Consider the following 27,720-nt stretch of genomic DNA (forward strand, 5'->3'; position numbering starts at 1 on the left):
AAACCAGAGAGGTGTACGAGGGCAAGGCAGTCTTCCTGGGTCTGCCCAGGGGGCCTCAGGGCAAGGGAGGCATGAGGCTACCCCATGCCATGCCTGACCATCTGCATTAGCTGACCTTCTCCATTACATGTGGAGCTCAAGGGCTCGGTCCCACAAGATGCCCTCCACCTTCAGAGGGTCACTTCAGTGACTGCCAGTAACAAGTGGTGTCAACCACAGCTTCTGGCTGACTTGGCTACAAATCAGAGGTTCCCACAACCTCCTCCCGAGGTTCAACAATTTGCTAGAATGGTTCACAGAACCCAAGAAAACAGTTTACTTATTAAAAGACCAGTTTCTTATAAAGCAGGGGTTTCAACCTTTTTACACTTGGGGACTGATGAAATAGAAGAATTATTTCAGGGACCGCTAAAGCAGAAATCACCCTGAGCATAAGTGAATTTGACTAAGATCATTGTGTCCATAATCTTCACACAACATCAGAGTGGTTAACTCTTTCATGGACTGGTGGTTGAAAAACACTGTAATAAAGGATATAAACTCCAAAAGGTCAGATGGAAGAGATGCCGAGGTGCACCACCCACCCAGCACCTCCTGAGTTCATCAGAAGTTCCACTATGCAGGCACGATTGATTAAATCATTGACCACTTGTGATTAATTCAACCTCTAGCCCCTCTCCCCTCCTAGGTGGTCAAAGTGGAGCTGAATTCCAACCCTCCATCACATAATTGGTTCCCCTGGCAACCAGCCACATCCTTAGGGGTTTTCCAAAAATTACCTTATTAACATGAACTCAGGTGTCATTGAAGGAGGCTTGTTATAAATTTTAAAAAAGACACTTATGACCTAGGAAATTCCAAGGGTTTTAGGCTCTGTGCCAGGAATGGGGACAAAGACCAAATATATACTTCTTATCAGAAGAGGGACCTATGACTTTCCTCCTCAAATGCAAAAAAGACCAGCCTCCCCACCCTCCACCTGCCATCTTTCGATCCATTCATTTGTCCTTTGGATATTTTTTTAAAAGGAAGAACCACACCACACCACACACACACACACACACACACACACACACACACACACACACTATTCCTGTTCCTTTCTGCTCTGTTCAATAAGGCCTCCTCTCCCCTCTCAAAGTGAAAGTTACAAACCATTAAGAATATCTATAATGAAAATGCTGACAGAATCTTAATTAACTGTGGCATCACAAACACAACAACAGAGTTAAACTCTCAAGACAGAGACAATCACTTGAGTTTCAGCGCCCTATTTACACTAACTGTGAAGTCCACACAGAGGAGGGACTGAAGACAGGGTACGGCGGCCCTGCAGTCCTGGAACGCCAGCCCACCTGAGCTGCCCTGGCACAGCAGGATCACCTAGGCAGGAGCCACTCTGCACCACCTGGACAGTAACCCCTCTTAGCACCATGCGGACAATGCCCCCTCCTACCAGCACGTAGACAGCACCCCCTCCGAGCACCACGTGGACAGTGCTGCCCTCCTAGCATCCATCTGGGCAGCAGAGCTGGTTACAGTCAAATTGTGTGTCATTCTTCTGTCTCCCTTTAAAACACTTGTCTGTTTTTCCTAGATAACTTTAATTGGCCTGCAGCTCCGTCCAGCATCTGGGGAGCGAGGCTGCTCTGCAGCTAGTCCCCAGAGAGTGGAAACAGGCCGATAAGGTCCTGGAGCTCCTGTCAACACTCCACGGAGCACCACTGCAGGAGCCATTAGCGCCTCTGATCTCAACCTCCAATTAGAGCGTCATTAGGCCCAGCAGCACTCGGCCATGAATTATTCATCTTCCTTCACGATAACCGCATGGGACACAGGGAATGAAGGATCGGATCTGACCCAGAGCTTAACACACGCAAAACCTCCATCCTCACGCAGCACATCCCTCCTTTGAGGCTGACCTTGCCCTTCTGTATCCTCACCAGGTTTTGAGAACCTTTAAACAAATCCTAGTGGGCGTTTAGGCGACCACAGGAGAAACATCCAGGGCTGTGCAGGCAGCAGAAAGGAAGGGGCCTCCTGAAACAAACCCACACTGGATGCATGGGAAATCCAGGAGAGGTGGCACAGCGGTGTCCCAAGTGTGAAGGGGACACAGGCTAATGCTCCAACACAGGTTCACAGCCTCTGGCTGGAACGAGTCCAGCCCAGGAGTCACAGTGCACAGAGAAGGCCTAAGAGGGCTTCAGGAAAACCTCCTCAACCTGCCTTCTCCAGAAATGAGGCTCGAACATGATCTTTTAGAGATTTCCATGTAGCACTCTTGAATTCAAGGTTGAGGGTTACTTCATTCACTTTTTTCCAAACTAAGGAACCAGCATTACACTTGGCTATTAGAGGCTTGCTGTACAGATGAGAAAACAATCACATGTGATTCCAGTGTTGAGAAAAAAGATCACAGCCAGTCCACGTTTTGTTGTTCCAGATAGTGTCTTTGAGGCCTGAGCAAGAGTTGTAGCCATAATTTAAGATTCAGAAATTTCTGCCCAATAAACCTTGGGCTTCAGAGTCTTTGGGTTCTGCCTTCTTGGAGGGAACTGGAGGCTAAGTCACGGTGTACCTCTGTCCGGGGCAGCTGCTTTGCTGGTCCCTCTACCTTCCGAGGGTGAGCCCAACGGGGCCTTTAGGCCTCTGACCTTCCATCCCATGGATGGTCCCTCCAACACTGCCCTTTGCTCACTCTTGGCTTCCTGGCCTTGTGTTTGCTCTTATAATTGAGGCCCAGCAGGTCTCCTTTCTCCTCCTTCACACTGGGCTGTCCACTGTGCCGCTGTGCTCCAGCAAAGTGGGTGTTCCTGTCTAATGGGATGAACATCTGCCTGGTCAGGTACTCCCTCTGTGGCCGTGGGCAGGTTATATGATTTCTCAAAGTCTCAGTCTCCTCATATCTAAGGTTGTCCCTATATGAGGGGCTGCTCTGGAGGCAGCGTGGCAGCTTCTCATAAAGTGGGGCACAGACGTACCATCTGACCCAGCAATCTTGCTCCCAGGCCTATACCCAGGAGAAAAAAGGCAGATGCTCACAGATAAACCTACACACCCATGTTTACAACAGCTTTGCTGGTAACTGCCCAGAACTAGACATAATCCAATGTCCTTCAGCTTCTGGACAGGTTGAAGAATGGTGGCCTATCCACACCACAAGTCCTACACGGCAATGGAAAGGGACATGTGATGACATGGATGAATCGCAGACGCATCCTGCTAAGTGAGAAAAGCCAGACCAAAAACGCCATGTCCTGTAGGATTCATTTACATGATAGGCTAGAAAAGAACAGGATTACAGAAAGAGAAAACAGGTAAGTGCCTTCCTGGCCCTGGGGTGAAGGAGGTGCTAACCACACAAGGGAAAGCTTTTGAGGTGATAAGCCCTTCTGTATCTTGAGAGGGATGGTAGCTATATGACAACTCACATAACTGAACATGATGGGTGAATTTCACTATCTGTGCAAGATAAATAGATGTATGGATAGAATTATAGAGGTAGGATTATTTTACTTTTTCTTCTAATGAGGTATCTCTGTGTTCTCGACACACTGTGGAGGTGACTTCTCCTGAGGACTAGAGGAGGGCTGAGAACAGAACAGAGCATCTTCCTGTCTCAGGCCTTGGGCTCTGTTTGAAGGTTCCCTGTTAAGGACCTAAGATATAAAGGTTTATTTAAGTGAAAGTCAGAGTGGAAGGAAGAGCTGGACAGGAGGACCAAAAGACAAGATTCCCTGTCTAGAGCAGTGGGCCATCCAGACACAGGCAGGCCACCAGGCAAAGGTGGTGGATTCTCTCCCCCCTGCCCCTCACACCTGCCATGTCTCCTGCTGCCACTGGCCTTGTGTGGCTCAGGGCACTTGGACAGGAGGCTCTCACCAGTGGCCAACCTGGTCTGGACTTAAGCAGCACCCCACTCTAGGAGACACTCTGATGAGCACATGGGTTCTGGTGGTTCACATCTTTCCCATATGCTCCCCTAGGTAACCTGGAGAAGACACCAGTATAAAGAATACCTTTCTGTTCTATCCTTAACTGGCCACTTGGGAGAAGGTGAGCATCTAGAGGGAACAGGCCATGGCCATCTGGCTGGCAGCCAGAGGCGCCGTGTGTACCTGGCACTCGAGCTGCCGCGGTCAGGGGGTTGGACAGGGCCATGCCGATCTCCGTCATCCCGTACCTCTCCAGCAGGGTGTGGCCTGTGATGTTCTTCCACTTCTCCAGCACCGGCAGCGGCAGGGCGGCTGAGCCCGAAACCATCAACCTACCCGGCAAACCAGAGGCAACCTTAGCTTCTGAGATGACACAATTAAAAAAAAACATGACTATTTTAAAATTCATGATAAAACCATAGTTGGGAGCTAAAATTTAACTTTCTTCTTTGAAAAGTATTTGTTGGGTATAATTTAGAGTGTAAGTAGGTCTTCTAAAGGAATAAGTAATCAAGGTAAAAGAAAAAGTAATTTTAAGGTCTTTGGTGGTACTCTTTGCAAATAATTAATATGCTATTCACAAATAATTCTAAATAGTAATAATAAGATGATTACAACAGAATTTACATTGTGAGTAAAATGCTACCAGGTCTGAGCGGTAAAGAGGGGCAGATGAGAGGAGATAGTCCCTCGCTGAGGGACATATGCAGAGGTTCCTGCATACCGTCTTGTGCTACAGGGGCTCACAATAGTGACAATGACATTTATATAGCACCTGAAAGCTCCTGAGTACTCTGGTGTACACCATGTCACATAAGCATTTGTGTAGAAATGAAGAAGCTTTTGGCTCTAGTTCAAGCTAGAGAAGAAACAACTGCTGCATCTCCTGACAAGGGTGTACAAAGCTCACGAGCCCACCCCACCACAACCCTAAACGGGAGGTCTCGCTGCCTCTCTTAACCAGAAATCACCCTGGTTTCCTCTCTCTCTCTCTGATATAATTCCTGCCCCGGGTTCTGCAGGGTTGGGTAAACCGTGCTCCTATTCCCGCTTCTGTATCGGTAGCTGAGCACTGCACACCTCAATCAGCAACCGCCCAACCCCAGTGGCTTGTGAGAGGCTGAGCCATTAGGTGACAGGTAGCAGGCAACATCAGACAAGGGCTGTAGTTCCAAAATGTCTTTACAGAAGAGGAGCAAAGGAATGGTGGGAGCCAAATCATAACAATATCAAATATCTGTCTTGGATAATTGAGAGTTCTCCTAGGGAAACAAAGGGGCCTTTCTTGTGTTCTTAAGGAATCAGATGCATGGAATGGTCTGGAGTCCACAGAAACACACACACAAATACAGTGGAATTTTAAAATCATGTTTGTGTAGCAGCTCACTCACTGCAGTGTTGAAAGGCTGTGCTTGCCACATAGTTTGAAGTGTCTCTCTGCTCACACGTGTCTATCGTGCTTATGAAAACTCACCAAGCTATCCATTTAGGTGTTCATTCTCAGTGGGTCACTCTTCAGTATAACAGGGAGAGAAGCCTGCTATGTCTACAGGTCCCTAAGAGAGAGCAGGGCACACTTCATGCCACTGAAGAATCCAAAAGACTTGGTGCACTGCACCTTTGTCAGGAGGGGTGTGCTGGGGCCCCGGCAGGGAGGGCTCCGAGAGCCATAGACTTGGTGGAGAGAAATGACACAGTGGGAGCCAGGGGGCGGGGACATGCAAATATAGGTTCAGAAAGGATGAGAAAGCAAAGGTCAAGTTCACTGTCCTCACCCTTGTCCTTCAAACTGCCACAAGACAGACAGAGACAGATAGACAGAGAAAGCTGGATAGAATACGGATAGAGATATACATGTAAACAACTACAGATGGACAGGACCTAGATACAGACATAGAAAACACAGAGCTATAGAGGATGCAGATATAAACATGTAGAGATATATATATATATATACACACACACACATATATATATATATTTTTTTTTTTTTGACAGAGACAGAGAGAGAGTCAGAGAGAGGGACAGATAGGGACAGACAGCAAGGGAGAGGGATGAGAATCATCAATTCTTCGTTGCAGCATCTTAGTTGTTCATTGATTGCTTTCTCATATGTGCCTTGAGCAGGGGGCTACAGCAGAGCGACCCCTTGTTCAAGCCAGTGACCTTGGGCTCAAGCCAGTGACCATGGGGTCATGTCTATGATCCCACGCTCAAGCTGGTGAGCCCATGCTCAAGCCAGATGAGCCTGCACTCAAGCCAGCAACCTCGGGGTTTCGAACCTGGGTCCTCTGCATCCCAGTCTGATCCTCTATCCATTGCGCCACCACCTGGTCAAGCTGTAGACATATGTTTTAAAGAAAATAAAAAACATGGCTTCGGCCCTGGCCAGTTGGCTCAGCGGTGGAGCGTCGGCCTGGCGTGCGGGGGACCCGGGTTCGATTCCCAGCCAGGGCACATGGGAGAAGTGCCCATTTGCTTCTCCACCCCCCCCTCCTTCCTCTCTGTCTCTCTCTTCCCCTCCCGCAGCCAAGGCTCCATCGGAGCAAAGATGGCCCGGGTGCTGGGGATGGCTCCTTGGCCTCTGCCCCAGGCGCTAGAGTGGCTCTGGTCGCGCCAGAGCGATGCCCCAGAGGGGCAGAGCATTGCCCCCTGGTGGGCAGAGCGTTGCCCCTGGTGGGCGTGCCGGGTGAATCCCAGTCAGGCGCATGCGGGAGTCTGTCTGTCTCTCCCCGTTTCCGGCTTCAGAAAAATACAAAAAAAACAAAAAACAAAAACAAAAAAACAAAAACAAAAAAAACACGGCTTCTTAAAACTTAGCAAAACTGATTTATTAGAAGTTGTATTTGCTGATCTTTAAGACTTTCTGGATTGGAAGATGAACTATTTCCATTTACCTGATCTTTTCTTCACAAACTGCACGCACGAAATCCTGGACATGCGGCTGGGTAAAATGCTGGTCATAATAATCCATCAGCTTGGTGTATATTGTAGGCACAGCCATAAACACATTAATCCGTGGAGTTTCAGAACTTAAGAACTTTTCCCAAACCTAAGAAGAAAAAATAAAGTATAGAGCAAAAAGCCTAGAAAACATGCACACATATGCATGCCTCTGGCTCCAGGACCAGTGTTCTTAAGGGAGTCCTCTCCTTTTCTGACATGGTAAAGGGTCTATAAGCAGCTCATACCTAAAAAGGCATCTTGCTTTTATAGGATGACAATGCCTCTGGCCATTCCCATAGAAGTCACCCTGTGCTGGGACACTTGCGTCCGACCTTCGGAACAACCTGTAAAGAGGGAGAGGGTCGAGAGAGAAGTGCAGAGACAGACAAGGTTCCAGCTTCGGATCTGCCATCAGGAGATATGTGGCACCTCAGACTCTTTCAAGTGGCCATGGTGAGCCTGAGAGTTGGCACAATGCCTGGCACAGATGAGCACAGGACAGATATTGAAAGGATGGCATCTTCTGTTTTATTGGAAAAGTCAAGTGAATTTTGTGTTTTACTCCATAATAAATGTTTCTTGTTTTAGTATAAAGATGCTTCAAGTTTCTCACCAGGTGAAGTGCTTGTGTGTTACTCCTAATCTTCAAGAAAAGCTGGCATTACACTCATTCTGTGGTTCCCTTTACTACAGTGTTACTGTGTAAGCCCATGGTAAGGATAAGACAGACAGTTTATGGTGTAGGGAGCCCCGTATACTGAACACAGACATAACTCGCCCCTATGACATTTGCAACTTGGGATAAATAAAAACTAATGCTGCAGTCCAGTCCTAACGCATTCCAGCTCCTAACTGGATGGCAGTAATTAGCTCCTTACCTTAGCTGCTAGACAGAAGAAAGGCAAGCTTCTCTGTGGAAAAAAATATTATTCTTTTAAAGATAATGACTGGGCCCTGGCTGATGGTTCAGTGGATAGAGTGTTGGCCTAGCATCTGGATGTCCCAGGTTTGCAGACATAACCATCTGCTTCTCCCGCTCTCTCTCTCTCCTTTCTCCCTATTCCCCTCCCACAGCCAGTGGCTGGTTCAAGCATGGCCCCAGGCACTGAAGATAGCCCCACTGGAGCACATTAGACTCAGACACTAAAAATAGTTTGGTACTCAAGCACTGGCCCTAGATGAGGTTGCCTGGTGGGTCCTGGTTGGGGCATATGTGGGAGTTTGTCTCACTACCCTCCTCTCACCTAAAAAATCAACCAGTCAATCAATCAATTGATCAATCAACCAATAAAGACAATGACTGGCATCCACCCCACCCCAAATTACAAAGCATGTAAGGAAACAGAAAAATGAGACTCATGATTAAGGGGAAAAGTCAGAAGTGGACCTTCAGAAGATCCAGATGTTGGAATGAACTGACAAGGAATTTAAAATAATTAGAATAAATAGACTAAGAAATTTAGAAGATGAACACAATGCAGGATAATCAAGGATTTCATCAGAGAAGTAGATTTGCAAAAAAGAACCATTATAATACTGGAAAAGATATTATCTGAAATTAAGAATTCATTGGATAGACTTAACAGACTAGATATTGCAGAAAAAAAGATAAAGAAGTGAAACATGAGTCAATGTAAATGATCTAAACTGAGTATAGACAGGAAAGAAAAGAAAAAAGAAATAGAGTGTGAGCAACTGTGGGAAAACAAGAAACAATCTAACATACTGTAACTATCACCCTAGAAGAGGAAAAGAGAGAAGAGCTAAATAACTGGAGAGATACTCCATGTCTGTGGATTGAAAGACGTAATATTGTTAAGATGGCAATTCTCCCCAAACTGAACTATAGCTCACTCATTCGACCCTGAAACACCAGCAACCTCTTTTGCAGAAATTGACAAGCTGACTCTACAATTTTCATGGAAAGGCAAAGGACCCAGGGGCATTAAAACAAATGTGGACAGGAAAAATAAAGATGGAGGGCTCAAACTTCCTACTCTGAAGCAACAGTGATCAATGCAGTGTGATGCTAGAATTGGACACAAAGATCAATGGGACCGATGAGGGGTCAGAAATAAACCAATACATTGATGGCCAATTGATTTTTGATAAAAGAGCCAAGTAATTTCAATGGGTGAAAGAATAACCTTTTTAACAAACTGCTGAGACAACTGAAATCCACAGGCAAAAAGATGAATTTTAGACTTTTACCTCCCCATGCACAAAAATGAACCCAAAGACGGTCATGGACCTAAATGTATGAGCTAAAAACTATAAAACTTCTAGGAAAAAACATAGAAGAAAATCTTCGTAACCTTTGGTTAGGCAGAGATTTCTTTGCTATGATACCAAAAGCATGATCTATGAAATTTAAAAAACTGATAAAATAGATTTTATCAAATAAAAAAAAAAGTGTGTTTCAAAAGATACCATTAAGAAAATGAGAAGACAAGCCAGTCCGGGAGAAAATATTTGTAAACCATATATCTGATAAAGGACTTGTGCCCAGAATCTGTAAAGAACTCTTACAACTCGCAATAAGAAGACAACTAACCCAACTTAATATGGGCCAAAGATCTGAATGGACAGTTCACCAAAGATCTACGGATACAAATAAGACCACAAAAAATGCTCAACATCATTAGTCGTTAGGGAAATACAAATTAAAACCACAATATCCACTATAATAATAATAATTAAAAAACCCCCACCAATAACCAAGTGTTAGTGAGGATGTGGCAGAAACATACCTGGTGAAAATATAAACAATACAGCACTTTGGAAAACAGTTTGGTAAAGATTCGTAAAACATTAAACATAACTTAACCAGACAGCAATTCTCTTCCTACACATCTATGGAAGGTAAATGAAAACATGTCCACACAAGAATTTGTGTGCAATTTTTCAAAGTGGCAGTATTTTTTTTTTTTTTTTTTTTTTTACAGAGACAGAGAGTGAGTCAGAGAGAGGGATAAACAGGGACAGACAGACAGGAACAGAGAGATGAGAAGCATCAATCATCAGTTTTTCATTGCGTGTTGCAACACCCTAGTTGTTCATTGATTGCTTTCTCATATGTGCCTTGACTGCGGGCCTTCAGCAGACCAAGTAACCCCTTGCTAGAGCCAGCGACCCTGGGCTCAAGCTGGCGGGCCTTTGCTCAAACCAGATGAGCCCGCACTGAAGCTGGCGACCTCGGGATCTCGCATCTGGGTCCTCTGCATCCCAGTCCGATGCTCTATCCACTGTGCCACCGCCTGGTCAGGCTTTATTTATTCATTTTAGAGAGGAGAGAGAGAGAGGGAGAGAGAGAGAGAGAGAGAGACAGAGGAGAGAGAGACAGAGAGAGAAGGTAGGGAGGAGCTGGAAGCATCAACTCCCATATGTACCTTGACCAGGCAAGCCCAGGGTTTCGAACCGGCAACCTCAGCATTTCCAGGTCGACGCTTTATCCACTGCGCCACCACAGGTCAGGCCAAAGCGGCAGTATTTTTAATAAACAAAACTGGAAGTGATTCAAATGCCCATCAAATGGTAAATGGGTGAACAAAATGTAGGATGGCCACATATGTGAAGTTATTCAGGAACAAAAGGAACAAACTACTGATACACATAGTACAACATGGATGAAACTCAAAGATGTTTTGCGGAATAAAAGAAGCCAGACACAAAAGACTACATATTATATGATTCCATTTATATGCAAGGTCCAGAAAAGGAAAAGCTACCAGGAGAGAAGGCAGACAGTGGTTGCCAGGGGCTGGGAGTGGGGGCAGGAATTGAGATAATGGTTGCACAACTCTTGAAATCACTTACAATAGGTGAATTTTATGGTATGTGAAGTACATCTGGAAAACTACATCTCCCCAAAAGGGAAAATGCAGTGAGAATACTTTCAGTGAAATAAGCTGAGTGTGCCATCAGCAGAGCTGCACTATAAGAACTAGCAAGAAAAGGGCTTCAGGCTGAAGGGAAACTACCCAAGAGGGAAGCTCAGATCTGAAGGAACAAATGAAGAGCACCAGGAAAGGAAATACACGGCTAATTTAAAAAAAAAAAAAAGACTCCTGGCTATTTAAAGCAACAATAACAGCAGTGGATCATGAAACTAAAGGAAGAAAATAATAAAGAACAGAACTTAATGGAATAGAAAGCATAAGTGCATTAGAGAAAATCAACAAAGTTGGTTCTTTGAAAAGATTAATAAAATTGATAAACAGCTCTACAACAAGAATGATCAAGAAAAAGAATAAAAGCATAAACTATAATAACAGACATTTAAAGAAGACATCACTACAAATCCTAAAGACATTAAAAGGATGAGAGAAATTATAAAACAACTTTATGCAAATAAATTTGACATTTTTAACAAAATAAACAATTTTCTTTAAAAACAAAAACTAATCAAAATTTGACACAAGAAACAAAAAAGAAAATAATATAAGTACTATATCTATTAAAGAAACTGACTCCTGGCCCTGGCTGGTTGGCTCAGTGGTAGAGTGTCAACCCTGTGTGTGGAAGTCCTGGGTTCGATTCCTGGTCAGGGCACACAGGAGAAGTGCTAACCTGCTTTTCTCCCACTCCCCCATCTCTCTCTCTCTCTCTCTTTCCCTCCCGCAGCCATAGCTCAACTGGTTTGAGCCGAGTTGACCCTGGGCACCAAGGATGGCTCTGTGTAGCTTCCACTTCAGGTGCTAAAAATAGCTCAGTTGTGGAGCCATGGCCCTAGATGGGCACAGCATTGCCAGGAGGGGGCTTGCAGGGTAGATCTCAGTTGGGTGCATATGGAAGTCTGTCTATCTCCCCTCCTCTTACAAGAAAGAAAGAAAGAAAGGAAAGAAGGAAGGAAGGAAGGAAGGGAGAGAGAGAGGGAGTGAGAGAGGGAGGGAGGAAGGGAGGGGGAGAGGGAGAGAGAGAGAGAGAGAGAAAGAGAGAGAAATAAATAAATTAACTAATTGACTCCTTAATTTAAAACCTTCATGGAAAGGTCCAGTTGAGATGGCACCAAGGGTGACTTCTACTAAACATGTAAGGAGAGAGTAGTGTCAGCTCTACACAAACGTTCCCAGAGACAGGAAAAGAGAAGCACGGCCAAACTCCTTTCCGAAGTAAGCATGACCCCGTGCAGAAGCCGTGCATGGATGCCACAGGAAAACTACAGACCTACATTCCTTGTAAACACAGATACAAACTCCACGAAAAAATTAGCAAATCAAGCCCAGCAATCTATAAAAAGGATGAACACCTTACAACCAAGGAAGTTTATTGAAGGATCACAAGGTCAGGAAATTAGAAACATTAAAAACTTTAACCAGTGTGACTAACCACATGAACAGAATAAGAGAAATAAATAAAGAATAAATAAAGGGGGAAAACTTTATATGATATGATCATCTCCACAGATAAAGAAAAATGACATAATACTATTCGACTCACTCTACAATAGAAACACACTAACATATAGTATCTACAAATACCACAGCTCACATCAGACTTCATAGGAAAATATCAATGCTTTCCCTAAGACTGAAAAGTCAGGGATCTCTACCATTACCATTCCTAAATTACTTTTATTAAAATTAAAAATTCTCTTTATCAAAATACACTGTTAAAAAGTGAAACAATGGCCTGCCCTGGGTTGGTGCGGTGGATAAGGCATCGACCTGGAACGCTGAGGTTGCCAGTTCAAAACCTTGGGCTTGCCTGGTCAAGGCACATATGGGAGTTGATGCTCCTGCTCCTCCTCCTCCACCTTTCTCTCTCTCTCTCCTCTCTCTACAAATCAATAAATAAAATATATTTTTTTTAAGTATAGATTTTCTTTTTCTTTTAAGACTTTATTTATTTTAGAGAGGAGAGAGAGAGAGGAGAGCAGGAAGCATCAACTCCCATATGTGCCTTGACTAGGCAAGCCCAGGGTTTCGAACCGGCGACCTCAGTGTTTCAGTTTGATGCTTTATCTATCCACTGTGCCACCACAAGTCAGGTACAATAAATAAAATCTTTTAAAAAAAAAAGTCAAACTACAAACCAGAGACTGGGGAGAAAGATTTATAAAACCTATTTCTGACAAAGACTTTTTATCTGCAATACATAAAGAACAACACCTACAGATTAATAATAAAAGAAACATGACCCAATTTATAAATGGACAACAGACCTGAAGAGGCATTTCATATTAGAAAATCTTTGAATGACCAATAAGTATATGAAAAGTACTCAACATCATTAGTCATCAGAGGAATGCAAATTTTAATGATAATGAGGCAGCATTCATTACACACCCACTAGGATGACTGAAACTTAAAAAGCCTGACACTGCCCAGTGTTGGAAAAGGTGGGGAGCACCAACACTTTTGCTGCTGACGGAGCACAGAATGGATGACCACTTTGGAAATGGCTTGGTAGTTTCTTATAAAGTTACATAGATGACCCTGTGACCCAATAATTCTACTCCTGGGTATTTACTCAAAAGAAAACAGCCTGACCAGGTGGTGGTGCAGTGGATAAAGCATTGGGCTGGGATGTAGAGGACCCAAGAACAAAACCCTGAGGTCACTGGCCTGAGCCGGGCTCATCCAGTTTAAGCGCAGGCTCACCAGCTTGAGTGTGGGGTCGCTGGCTTAAGCATGGGATTATAGATATGACTCCATGGTCGTTGGCTTGACCCCATGATTGCTGGCTTGAGCAAGGGGTCACTTGTTCTGCTGTAGTGCCCTGGTCAAGGCACATATGAGAAAGCAATCGATGAGCAACTAAGGAGACTAAGGAGCTGCAACGAAGAATTAATGCTTCTCATCTCTCTCCCTTTCTGTCTGTCCCTATCTGTCTCTCTCTCTCTCTCTCTCTCTCTCTGTTTCTGTCACACACAAAAAAGAAAGAAATAAAAACATACATTGGCAAAAAGGCTTATATGAGAATGTTCCTGAAAGCTTTATTTATAAAGCAAAAAACGTAAACAACTCAAATGTCCATCAACAGGAGAATGGATGAACAGTGGGCTACTTGGTGATGAAAAGGAACCAACTGCTGACACATGTAAAATCGCAAACCTATTTTGCTCAGCAAAAGAAGTGAGACCATGTACAAATGCTATGGATCTATCGTATGTGAAGTTCAAGAGGAGATAAGCTAACTTATAGTCACAGAAATCAGAAGAGGGGAGGAGGACTGGAAAGTCATGAGAGAACTTTTCGGGTGTGGGAAAGTCTTCTACCTCGACCTGGGTGTGTATCATACAGGTGTAGTAATCAGAACAGACTGAATCACACATTCAGATCCGTGCATTTTACTGCATGTGCACTATACCTCAATGAAAGGAAGTGAAATCACAGCCCTCTGAGTGGCTAAAACTGATAAGACTAACTACAGGTGGGGTGCGGATAACTAGAGCGTCCACACACTGCTGGTTGGAGTATAACACAAGCAGCTACTTTGGAGAACCCTTTGGCTGTTCAACCAAAAGTAAATTTACATCCAGCCTAGCTGGTAGCTAGCAAGTACAATAGGCACAGATCTGAGAGAAACGTTTGCAGAAAGATCTGTATGAGAGTGTTTATAGCAGCCTCATTCATAAAATATCCCCAAACTGGACACATGCCAACGTCCTTCAATGGCAGAATGGATAAACAGTAGCCTTTCATACAAACAACACGATTCAACACAGCAACGCAAAAAAGAACAAATTACAACTGGTGTAATGCAAGAAAAAACCTTAAAATAGTATGATGGACTAAAAAGTGCAGAGGAACACATACTGTCAAGACTATATCCATGAAGAACATGAAAAACTTGTAAAAAGAACATATAATGACAGAAGCCAGACACGTGTTACCTCTGGGTGTGTGGAGGGTTGGGGTACTGGTGAGAAAGGCCATGAGGGAACATTTTGGGGTGATATGAGCGTTATATAGATGTATACACAGATATAAATGCATCAGCAGCATATTTAATGTTCATGCATTTACTATATGTAAATCATACCTCAATTAAAATAAAAGAAGCATGACAATATTTCCCATTTTATAAACCCAATGAAGTAACAGCTCAAGGTAGGAAGCATTAGTTGGTGCGGTTATCACAGAATGAATGACAACCAAGCAAATGTGTCCCTGTCAGAGCAACATGAACACCAGCTCTCAAGTCTCCTTGCCACCAAAACAAAATCAAACCCCAAATTTTACCATGCACTAGATCAAATTACCAATTTTCAGAAAATACAGGGGTTAGAAACACGTTAAATGCTACCACAAGGATGCAATCTACAAAACCAGACTGTGCGAAAGTCCACAGGAGAAACAGCCGGATTTCTTAAGAAAAAAAAATAATAATAAATAAGAAGGCAAGGAAAAGACTGGGGGAGACCTGCCCATAAAGCAACAGAAGCAGCATGTATTAACCATATCTTAACCAAGCTCAAGGCAGGGATTACTTCAATCTAATTCAAACAGCATAAGAAATGAGGGGACATTGATAGGAATAATAATGATGGTGATATGTGATATTAAGGAGTTCTTTATTCAAGTATTCCCAACCAGGACACAGTCCAACATCCCTCAGTGGGAGAATGGACTACTTCATTGTGTCACTAACTCTAAGAAAAAGCACCCTTACCTTTTAGAGATGTTAAAATTATATGTTTGGGATTCATTTGAAAATAATCCTGAGCTTGGAAAAGATGTTTCTAGATGAAACAAGAACAGCTCTGAATTAATCATAGCCGAAGCTGGATGATGACATATGGTATTTATATCTCTTGTTGATATCTAAAACATTGCATTATTTAAAAAGTTTTAAGACTACAATGCAGAAAGGGGTTAGAAACAGTTATCTCTCTAAGGGCCCTTAAAACATATTCTATAATTCTTTACAGGCAAAGAAGTGAGCTAAATATTATTTATGAGAAAAATATTAACAACTTGTGTTAAAGCAATGTACATTTGGAATGATGGAGGGGTTCATTTCTGTAAACACCACCCCCACTTCTCTACTGCTGAGTAGAAAGAAAATCAGTATGTACAGAAATAAGAAGTGGAGATTTAAAAAAAAAATTGTGGTCATGGAGCGCCCTTTCCTACAATTATGCTTCTTCCTATGCCAAGTAGAGAGGAAATAAAACCCAATGGCTCAGGATCACCGTGCACTAAGCAGTGGTCCCACAGTGAGAACAAGACGCTGGGAATCCAGACCTTAGCAAATCCACAGGGACAGATCCACTGACAGGCTGCCCTCACTGCCCAGGAGCGGCTATGACCTTGACAAAGTCCTTCAGCTCTGTCTTCTCACAACATGATATTAAGTTGAACTAAATACCTCAGGTCCCTTCCAAGCTCTGGAATGCAGAGTTGCTGGAAACTGTGTGGCATTCTACTTTCCACTGGCTTACAGAGAAATGCAGGTCGGTGGCCACCTGTCACCAGGGAAGGCGTGGGTTCTGGGGGGAGCGTGGCCGAGTGGACACATTAGACACCACTTGGGCTTCCTGAGAGCATCGGCATCCTGATCTGGCTGAGGAGGGGCAGCCTCAGGGCCCCCATCTCCTTCTTACTCACTACGGCATTTAGAGGTGAATAGATGGGTTGCATTTAGTGTGGCGGGGACATGTGTGCAGACCCCGCCACCATCAAGTCCTGACAACACCATCACCGTAGCTTGTTCCTTACTCCATTCCCCAAGGGCTCACCTGCTACCATGAGCACTTGGACAAGAGGACATCAGACGGCAGAGAATTAAACCGCACACATCCCAGGTGAGGCATGTGCCCAGGCATGGTAGGAAGAACAGGCCTCATGAGCCCTCCGTCTACTGTCCTGGCGAGGCCTCCACCGTCCGCACACGTGGCCCCACCCAGGTTTCCCATAGCCAGCCCAATGAAGGATGTTAATTGGTCCTATGGTCCTCGAAGCAGACATCTGACCCTGGCACAGAGACAGCCACCCAAGAACCGTCTGTAGCTGAAAAGCCCTCCCTGTTCTTAGATTCACTTAAAGCAGCAGAGGGTAGCTGCTGTACTGAAGTAGATATCTCAAACAGCCACATTCCTCCTCCATGTTGTTGCAACACATCCATAACTTAAAAATCAGAGCTCTGAGGAATCCCTCTCCAGGTCCTGCATTTCACTAGTGAAAATACTTCTACCTGCTCTGATGTGAGCTGTCCTGACAAGAACACACATCAATTCCCACACCAGGCTGCAGGTAGTCAGGGTCCTGCTAGACATCGGATGTGAGGGGTCCAGGCACCTCTTTTACTGACCATCTCCCCAGTGTGATCCTGCTTTGCAGCCCGGACTGGAAATCCGGGTTCAGATCCCAACCGGCAGTACCGCCGTGCCGAGCAAAAGCAGGATGGGACTGACTGCAGGTGAGAAACTTCAACAGACACTTAGCCAGCTCAAAGCAACGACCCCACAGATCAAACCATCACTCATTTTTTGGTAATTCAACACAACACACAGGAAGGGGTTCTTGTTCTTGTACTCTGGCCAAAGTTGGCAACAAGGAAGGACACTCCATAGTGGAAAGCTGGAGATGGGAAAACAGCAGCCCGTCTGGCTCCTAAGGTTGTAAGCACCCCCTGCCCAGTGACCCCATACTGTGGATCAGATTTGAGGGGCTGAGAGCACACCCTGCCTAGTGACCCCATAATATGGATCCAATCTATGCGGCCAGTATAGCATAATGTTCTTTGCTTCCCTTCCCCAAACTCTGCCTGTACCTTGGTACACACATTGCTTGAAAACACTCCTCCCTACCCACTTCTACAAGATCCAATTTCTCTGATCCCAGAATAAACTCTTTCTGGGGCCAGAGTTCAGCCAGAACAACATGTTTAACCATTGGAAATGGTGTCCTGAGCAGCGTGCTGGCCTCACCAGAATGCACTGGTGGTTTCCCCAGCCACCTGTCCAGCAGAGCCGCTGCCCTTGAGCAGGTACCCAGCAGGTCAACCCAGAGAAGCAAGCACCAGCTCGTGGTCCCGCCTTGATTTAGTGCTCCTGCTGCTGGAGCCCGAGGAAGTCGGCCAGAGCACAGTCACCTGAGAAGAAATTGATCGAGACTCTGAGCAGCTCATCAACAGCCCGACTTTGTTCTTCAAGGGTGACATCGGGCAGTTCACCCATCCATCTTCCCACCCATCCTCCAAGTCACTGTCACCTCATCAGTCAGCCTCGTAGGACGTGACAGACTGTCAAGCTCGTGTTTTGTCCAGCAGTATGACTTGAGGACCCTGGGATCCATGACCACTGCAGGTTTCTGATCACTCCACACCACTGCTTTACACAAATTTCTCAAATACAAGCTTAAACAAAATCCCAGTATTTAATAATGTTGAAAGCAGGATTTTACTAATATAAATTAGTAAATTCACAAAATCCTGAAATTCAAGGTTGCAATCTTTTATCAATCACCACAGCAAATTTGTTTCGGTATTTAGCTCGGCTGCGCAGTTTTGAGAAACTCTCAGCACCGAGAACCACAGAGATCTGAGTTTTGACCCTCCTTGCAAGGTGTCCTAGTGGCCTCTTGTCCCAGCACCTCCACAGAAGGAGCATCCCTGCTCAGAGCGGACCAGGCTCGGTGGGTAAGGCACCCATTCGCTTCCAGGCCCTTAGCTTGGGCCCCTGTGGAGAGGTGGAGAGGTGGAGAGTGCCCAGGAGGCCAAGAACACACAAAACCTGGAGCTCTGCAAGCAGACGTGAAAACCCTGAAGGGCCCCCTTCCCCAGTGGTGAGTGCTCATTTGTCCAAAATGCTCATTTTTACAACATCTAAGCTACATAATATATATTCAACAAAGTGAATTCCATCAAGCTTTAAACTAGCAAGACTCTTCAGAGGGTGGAACACCCAGGATGGCAGGTGGGGCCTCCCACACACCGAGGGTGAGGCGCTCTACCATGTTTCCCACTACCACGTGAACTCTGCCACAGCCAAGGACACTGATGAGCCGTCCATGAGACCATCCATGGTCACAGCCCATGAGCGCAAGAGGCCGGACCCTGCTGTCCTGGCCACAAACTCAGAGTTTTGCAGAGAAATTTATTGCTTTAAAGGACTCTGATAATGAGCTTTAAGTACACAATTGTGTGACACTGTATCTTTTTATGCTCTGATTTCAGAGGAGTTGATAGAGTAAAACTTTACTGAACAAATAATCTTTCCGCTAAGTGATGTAAGGGCCTTTCTCCCCACATGCCTGTTGTGTAAATCATATTTAAATAAAGCAAGACAGCCGTAGAGAGGGTTTTGACCTTGCCACCCACCAACGTGTTCTCAGGGTCCACGCAGCCAGTGGGCAGCCAGAGGCTCAGGAGCCCATGCATCATGTTGGTGGTCATCCGCTCATCCATTCATTCACTAACACTGACCCTTTGATGCTAGGCCCTGGGGACACATGGTGAGCTGAAGGAAAGCCTAGTCTATTCCTAGGGGTCGACCTTCTAGGGGAAGAGGGGAGATGACTATGATAAACAGTGCAGGGTCAGGGTCAGGGTCAGGGCCAGGATGGGGGTGGGGGGGCAGCTGCAGTGTTGAGTAGAGTGGCCAGGGGGCTCGCTGAGTGACGCGTGGGCAAAGACTTACTGAGAGGTGAGCAGGGACAGAGCGCTGCCTGAAATGGGCGGGTGAGGTGCATGGACAGCAGGGTAGCTGGTACATCTGGAGCAAAATGGTGGGGGTGGCAGAGGTGATTAAGGGGACAAGGCCTGGCTTAGCCGGGAGGAAGGCCAGCTACGCTTCCTTCCTGCCTTTTCTTTCCCATGCCTGGGTCTCAGTATTTGGGCAGAAAAGGCCTGTTTGGTTTTTGGTTTTTCTTTTTTTTCTTATGAGAGAGAGAGTAAGAGTGAGAGAGAGACATGAAGGGAAAGAGGTGAGAAGCATCAACTCATCGTTGCATCACTGTAGTTATTTATTGATTGCTTCTTGTATGTGCCTTGACCGGGACCAAGCAAGTGTCCCCTTGCTCAAGCCAGTGACCTTGGGCTTTTCAATGCCAGCAACCTTTGGGCTCAACCTGGAGAGCTTTGGGATCATGTGGACAATACCCCTGCTAAAGCCAAGAACCCCATGCTGACAAGCCTGTGCTCAGAGCCAGTGACCTCAGGGCATGGAACTGATGACCTCAGTGTTTCAGATCAACACTGGATCTACTGCGCCACCACTAGTCAGGTGTTTTTGGTTTTTCCACTGCTGTGCTGCCCCACAACACATCCCTGCCAGGTCCACTGGGTGCTCATGTCACTCCTGAAGCAGGGCTAGGAAATGAGGACTCTGGCAATGTCCACTTCAGAAATCTGTCGCATCAGACAGACTTTGGGGGCTTGGCTGCTGGGTTTCTGATCCAGGCTTTCTGGGTCTCTGAGTCCGGCTGGAGACCTGCTCTCCCTGTGTCCACAGAGACTCTGGAGACTCAGCTCTCCCTCCTTTGCCCCTGCACAGCCAGTGCTTCAGTTGTAGACAGATCCCAGAGTGCAGCTCTGGCTCCCTGGAAACCTCCGTGGAGCAGAGGGGCGAGGGCGGGGGCGCAGTGTGCAGCAACCTACACGAGAACCAGGCTTCCTGTATGCCATGTCCGTGCTAGGGGGCCCCTCCAAGGGGTGGAGAGTCAGAGGGTCTTGGAGAGCCCAAGGTACTACTGCATCCTGTGCACAAGCCACAAGCCTCCCAGACAGTCAGGTGAAGCCTCCCCTGCCTGAGGTGAGTCTTTCTCACCTGGCGCTATGGTCATCCCCACTTGCCCTTAGCAGCCACGCCCCCCAACAGACAACAGCCTCAGATGCTGCCCCCGTTCACCCCCACTCCCCCCCACCTAGTCCCTTCCTCCCCTCAGTGTAATGATCCCTGTGCTGGGGCACAGTCTGAGAACCACAGACCTGGACGGGCCCTAAGTCAGAGCCCCACAAGGAAAGGGGGTGGGGGTGCAGCCTGAGCCCCGGGCCAGGCAGCCCTGTGTAGTTATCCTTGAAGGCACACAGTTCCTCAGCACCCTGGAAGGTATCTTTAAGCTGCAGGCTCTGTTCATCTAAAAACATTAAGAGTTCTATAGCTGAATAATAAAACACAAAAGATGAAGGCAGAGCTCAGAGCTAAAAGAAGAGGAGAGGGAGACCCAGAGCCCGGGCTGCTAGCCCCCAGCAGAGCCGTGCAGGGCTCTCAGGACAGGGCCTGAACGGCTCCGGGGAGAGCTGCACCCCAGCTCACACGTGTCAGGTGGCAGGGTCAGATTCCAGGCCCTTTCCCCTTCAAAGCGGTGTCCTCCATGGCTGTGCTCTGCTTAGTGGTGACAGCTCTGCTCCTACTTTCCTCTCCCCATGGTCACAACCATGTGTCCCCTCCCCTGTGCCCTCGCAGTCTGCTGGGAAGAAACAATGTGCTAAAAAGGGGACAAGCAAGGAAACTAATACAGCCCGCAGCTGGACCATCCACTCCAGAACTGCTGAAAGCCAGTGGGGTTGGCCAAAGAATGGCCTCAAGATGTCCTCATCCCCAGAGATGTGGTGCCTCATGTTGCACAAGGGACTTTGCAGATGTGATTAAGTTAAGGATCTTGGGATGAGGAGGTCACCTTGGGTATCTGAGTGGCCCAGTGTGATCAGGGGTCCCTAAGAGGGAGCCAGAGGGAGATGAGCACAGAAGCAGAGACTGAAGTGATACAGCCTCAAGGCAAAGACTGTGGTCACTCTAGAAGCTGGAAGAGGCAAGAACACATTCTCCCCTGGAGCCTCCAGGTGAAATCAGCCTTGCCGACCCCTTGATTTTAGCTCCATAAGACTCACTTGGGACTTCTGACTGTCAGACTGTAAGAGAATATACTTGGGCTGTTCTAAGCCTCCAGACTGGGATCATCCATTATGGTGGCAACAGGAACTTGCATTGCTGGCAAAGTCTACACCAGAGGGAGGTGACCGGTACTCAGGCACCCAATCTGGGACGCCGAGAACATGTCCTCAACTTACCAGCTGGGCATTGAACTCTGGTAGCATCACACAGGTGGCTCCCACCCATAGTGGACAGAGCAGCTTGTTGACCACACCATGGACATGGTGCAGTGGGAGGACATGAAGAATCACATCGTCTTTAGTCCACGCCCACTTGTGGACCAGCCCTGTCACCTGTAGGAGAACAGCACAGACTTAGACGGGAGGGAAGCCACCACGCAAGGAGAGGAACCCAGAGCGGTCCTCCTCAGTTGAGAGGAGGAGGAATGAGAGGAAGGCTCACTGTTTTCCACCCCATCCTCAGTGGCGTCTACAGGAGATTGTAATGAGATGAGGGTCTGACTGAGGGTCTGTGGTTCACCCACTTACCCCTATGTTGGAGAACAGAGTCGCACAATCAGGGGCGTTACTGTTTGAAAGGGTCTTTGATTTGGTGCCCCCTGGCCTCTGCAAACACTTTCGGTGGCTTCCTCTCAGGTGGTCAGAGGTGCACTCTTGTTGGCTACCCCCCAGATAGTCAGAGGTACAATTTCAGCTGTCAGGCCCTGGGACTTGGGGTCTCCCCAGAGGCCAGTGCTGTATCCTCTGATGCCTGCTTGAGCTCCCTGCTGCTTCCAGCCCCTTCTCACCTCAGCTCAGCCGTGAAGGGACCCAGAGCTGGGTGTTCCCAGCATATCCTCGGCGTTTACTGAGAAGCAGTGAGACTCGCCTATTTGAAGTCACCACTGAACACACAGTCCTGCACGCCTCAGTGACTGCTGCGTGAGATAATCACTCCCCTTAGAAATACAAGTCAAGAGATGTTCTCTTCATATAAAAAGTACTCTTGCTCTAGGAGGTAAAGGTAATAAATCAATTGTGCTTCCTTGTGGCCAGCTGGGATTCAGTTCTCCATAGACTTACAGGACTGAGTTAGCCCAAGACTCAATGGCATTTGACCTCCCTGTAGTTTGAGCTTTTATTTTATTTTATTGCTCCTACTGTATAATAGTCTTTATTGTGCACTGAAAAGTTCTTTGGAAGGAAGAAAGGTATAGATTACTGATAAATAACGTGAGCTGGGGAGTTTTGTAGAGATGGTAACTAAAGCTACAAAACACAAAAATAACACCCAAGAACGGGCACATGTGAGTTCCTGCTTTCAGGTTTCACAAATAAGCCCTGTTTTAGGTGCTGATCACACATCCTGATATTGGCTTTATGGCTCGTCTCTGAAGGCCACCTTAACATCGGTCTAGTGGCCCAATCTGCCCTTCACATGCCACACAGCCTTGGGGGAGCCCCTCAAGGGATCTGTAAAGCCCGCTATATTTGAGTGCTGCATCCCTTGGCCCTTTCCCGGAGGCTGTCCTACACGGTTTAGTGGGACTGCTGGTCACATGACACACGCGCCTTTACTGCTGCATGTTTCAGGCAGGGCCGGGAGGAGGGTGACAGCTGTGAATGGCCCTACAGAAAAGTAAATGAACACACTGCGCTCAGCAGCTGCACTATAATTGTGGCTGTAATTTCCTGCCCCCTCCCAACAGTGCTGGCCCACACAAGCACTCACCACGGCCCTGATGTTGCGATGGGTAATCAGGACGCCCTTGGGCCTCCCTGTGGTCCCGCTGGTGTAGATGATCATGGCGCCCCGGTCTCTCCAGTCCTGCTCCGGCACCTCCCCCTCCCCATGCTCCTCAGCCGCCCCATCATAGACTGCAGGTGGGAGAGGAAGGAGTGGGATCCCTAGCTTCCTGACCACTGGACTCAGCAGTTCCACGTACTCCTGGCCAGCAAGGACCACGGAGCTCCGGGAGTCCTGGATGAAGTACTCCAGGTCAGCCTGGGGGTGCTTCCTGTAGAGTGGGACGGCGATGCCGCCACTCATCCACGAGGCCCACTGTGCAACCACATAGGAGACGTCATTGGAGCACATAAAGGAGATCCTCTCCTCCTGGAGGTCCTGGCCGGCACACCTATGGAGCCTGCAGATCTCCTGGGCCAGGCGGACGCTACGGCAATAAAGGTCCTTGTATGTGTGGCGGCCATGCTGGTCAATGAGGGCAGTTCTGTCTCCAAAGGCCAGGGCGCGGGTGAACACTGGGGCGCTCTTGTCAGAGCGAGCTGCCAGGGTCACGTGGAGAGGGCGGCTTCCTCCATGTCTTAAGGGAGCTAGGTGCTGGGAGGCCACTGCACAGACCAGGCGTTGGAAGGACATCACCACATGAGGTGGCATCACACCAGTGAGCATAACTTGGTTCTGCAGGGCAGGGCTGGAAAAGAGAAGCCACCACATGTTACTGTGCCTGACCCCACCCTAACTCAGATTTTCAATACCCAACAGACCAAGCTGGCCTACCTCTCCATCATAAGGTAACATCCTACGTAGGAAATGGAGAATCTCATAATATACCACCTTTAGAATTTAAATGCCCAACATTTAATCTTGTTAATTTAAGGACTTAAAAAACATACAAAATTCTAAAACAATGAACTAAACTAGGTAAAATCGAGAAGCACATAGAAATCAATGAACTTATGGGGAAGAGGAAATATTCCCTTTTCCTTCTGATTCTTTTGGTTAGACGAGTAATCAAATCAACGAGGGAAATTGACCAAGAAAAAATCAAATTTAATTTCTTGTGCATGGGAGCCAGCCCACATACCTGAGAAAGTCAGAGATCCTGACCATACAGTGTGTCCGTAAAGTCATGGTGCACTTTTGACCGGTCACAGGAAAGCAACAAAAGACGATAGAAATGTGAAATCTGCACCAAATAAAAGGAAAACTCTCCCAGTTTCATACCTATTCAGTGCAGTTCGATGTGGGCTCACGCACAGATTTTTTAGGGCTCCTTAGGTAGCTATCCCGTATAGCCTCTACAGACTCATCACTGACTGATGGCCTACCAGACAGGGTTTCTCCACCAAACTGCCAGTTTCCTTCAACTGCTTATCCCACTGAGTAATGTTATTCCTATGTGGTGGCGCTTCGTTATAAATGCGCCAATATTCACGTTGCACTTCATTCACAGATTCAATTTTAGCAAGCCACAGAACACACTGAACTTTCCTCTGTACTGTCCACATCTCGACTGGCATGGCCGTGGGCTGCTCCGCTGTATACACGGTGTTACGTCATCATCTGTGCTTGCGCACATGCTGCCACATCATCCTACAGAAACTGGGAGGGTTTTCCTTTTATTTGGTGCAGATTTCACATTTCTACCGTCTTTTGTTGCTTTCCTGTGACCGGTCAAAAGTGCACCATGACTTTATGGACACACTGTATAAGAGGTTCAAAGACAGAAAGGGAAATGAGGTATCTGTGGCATTCTGAGCTAAGGATGAATGAAGCAAGGCACCTTGGGGCTCAGAGGGGATGGTAAGAAGAGCAGAGGTCAGTAATTAGAAGTTTGCCCTGCCATATAAATATGTCAGAAAAGGTTATCTCTGAAAATCCCTTCTTATGGGCAAGTAGGAAATTCAAATTCTTTTAGACAGTTGGGGGGGGCAGTTTTTCTTGAGCCCTCAGGGTCTCAGTTACCTCTAGCTGAAAATAAACCACGTACCACTGAGGCACATCTTAGGGTGGCTCATTTTGAAACCCGACACACTTAAGGTAAATTCTGAATAACAGTTTTTATTAATCTGAGCCTGGAAAAAGACAAGCTAAGAGGGATAAGTACTGAGGGTCACTAAGCAATGTTCTCCCCATCAGCAGATGAGGCCGGGAAATGTCAGGGATCCCACACAGATTCAGGGCTTGATTCTGCCCTCACACACTTCTGAAATAAACTATCTGGGGACTCGGTGATGTGCAAGGTCTTAAATAAAGCAAGTTCACAGGTCTGAAGACTGTCAGTCTATTTTTTTTAAAGCTGAAACATAATCCTTCCTTCTTTCCCCCAAAACATAACTGCTAAATAATGACCAAAATGGTCAGCAAGAAGTGAAAAAACTTGCTGGGGGGGCTGTGACCAGCTGACTTTCAACTAGAATTCTATGGAGTCGGAGAGAAAAGAGACGTGGGAAGGGGTCGGGTCCGTCCAGAGCGCCCGCCTTCAAGAAAGTCTGACGCTGGGCTCACGTTCCACTCTAGGACACTTCCCTGCAGTGACAGTCCCATGAGTGAGCTCACACTTTCCAAACTGCTTCTGCATTGATGGCAGTTTGTAACTGAAGTTTAGCTCAGTTCAAGAGGTCAGGAGCCCACCTGCTACCCTAGACTCCTCACTAGCAGCATAATTGAGAATGCATCCCTGCCAGTGCCAGTGCCCCCTGGAAAGGGCAATACCCATTTGCCCTGGTTTGAAACCCCCATGTCACGGCTCCTTCAGGAATCACTCCTCCCCACTGTAGCCTCTAGAGCTAAGAAGGGTCTCAGCGCCTCCCTCCCCCAGCGCATCCTCTGTTCCTCCCTCCCCTCTGTTCCTCCTGGCCGCTGCACCCCTCTCAGCTTCCACTGGGGCTCTGGGTCAGAGCAGTGCCCCTGACAGGAGCTGAGGAGTGGACCGGCTGAGTTGTTCCTGAAGGGTGGGGGCAGGCACAGGGACCCCAGAGGTGCTTCCGAATGCCCGGGCCTGACAGGATGCCTTCCAGTGGGCCATTCAGCCACATTATACAATCAAAGCTGTAAATCTCATCCCCCCAACCCCCTTCCAACAGGCCCCAAGAATCAAGGAAGGTTAGGAACCGCCCAGTAGGCGGCCCTGCCCAGCAGGAGGTGGCCCAGGCTGCCCCAAGGCTGGCACTGCTTCCCTCAGAGTCCTCTTCAGTCTTCCATACCCTGCCCACACGGTGCTGCTCCGTGGGATCGTTTCTCCTGTGCTTTCCTCACTTTTCTTTCCTTGATTAACTTGCTACAGGGGAAAACGAGTGTGCTACTGTTTGTTGTATGTATGTAGTACACAGTTTTGTTCTCTGTTCTAAAACAGATTATACACAACACTTTATAATTACCTAACAAAACAAACAAACTTCACAACAATAAAAATGGCTGGAGCACCCTGGCCTGGTAGCTCAGTTGGTTAGAGAGCATTGTTCAGATACGCCAAGGTTGTAGGTTCGATCCCAAGTCAGGGCACATTCAAGAATCAACCAATGAGAGTGCATTAATAAGTGGAACAACAAATTGATGTGCATATACACAATGGAATACTACTCAGCCATAAGAAATGATGACATTGGATCATTTACAGCAAAATGGTGGGATCTTGATAACATTATACGAAGTGAAATAAGTAAATCAGAAAAAACCAGGAACTGCATTATTCCATACGTAGGTGGGACATAAAAGTGAGACTAAGAGACATTGATAAGAGCGTGGTGGTTACAGGGGGAGGGGGAGAGGGAGAGGAAAAGGGGGAGGGGGAGGGGCACAAAGAAAACTAGATAGAAGGTGACAGAGAACAATCTGACTTTGGGTGATGGGTATGCAACATAATTGAATGACAAGATAACCTGGACATGTTATCTTTTAATATATGTATCCTGATTTATTGATGTCGCCCCATTAAAAAAAATAAAATTATAAAAACAAACAAAAAAAAATTGACGTGTCTCTCTCTCTCTCTCTCTCTCCTGCCTCTCTCCCTCAAATCAATCAATAATTTTTTTTTTATAAATGGCTGGGGCCAAGTTATGCTTTGTACTAACTTCTCCTGCAGGGGCTCCTGGTAAGACTGTCTCCCAGCCTGGCCAAAAGTGGGACTGTGCCACCCTCAAGGGCCAGATGAAAGTAAATCCAACACCTCAGAGACACCCCTCCATGCCCACAGGGAGTTCATGTGAAGGCCTCTCAGCTCTGGCTGGCTGCTCCCCGGTCCTGTGAAAATATTCCTTACTGCTCCAGGGCCTTTAACAAAGTTCAGTCCTAAATACATTTGCCTACACTGTTTCCAGATGAAAAAGG

The 27,720-nt window shown here is 46.7% G+C and overlaps 1 protein-coding gene across 2 annotated transcripts in view; it reads right to left on the reverse strand.

Annotated features, from left to right (window-relative positions):
- The window catches only part of ACSF3 (acyl-CoA synthetase family member 3), a 77,155-nt gene that overhangs the window by 43,687 nt on the left and 5,748 nt on the right, over positions 1–27,720 (reverse strand). For both annotated transcript variants that reach the window (XR_010747027.1, XM_066349677.1), the window contains exons 2-5: positions 23,377–24,079; positions 21,843–21,998; positions 6,836–6,990; positions 4,122–4,270 (exon numbers count right to left, since the gene is read on the reverse strand). Coding sequence is in view for 1 of the 2 variants with exons in the window: in XM_066349677.1 (XP_066205774.1) it covers positions 4,122–4,270; positions 6,836–6,990; positions 21,843–21,998; positions 23,377–24,057 (1,141 nt within the window). In the remaining variant the exon portion in view is untranslated. The remainder of the gene's footprint in view (positions 1–4,121; positions 4,271–6,835; positions 6,991–21,842; positions 21,999–23,376; positions 24,080–27,720) is intronic.

Source organism: Saccopteryx leptura, chromosome 9, assembly GCF_036850995.1.
Source record: "Saccopteryx leptura isolate mSacLep1 chromosome 9, mSacLep1_pri_phased_curated, whole genome shotgun sequence".
NCBI lineage: Eukaryota > Metazoa > Chordata > Mammalia > Chiroptera > Emballonuridae > Saccopteryx > Saccopteryx leptura.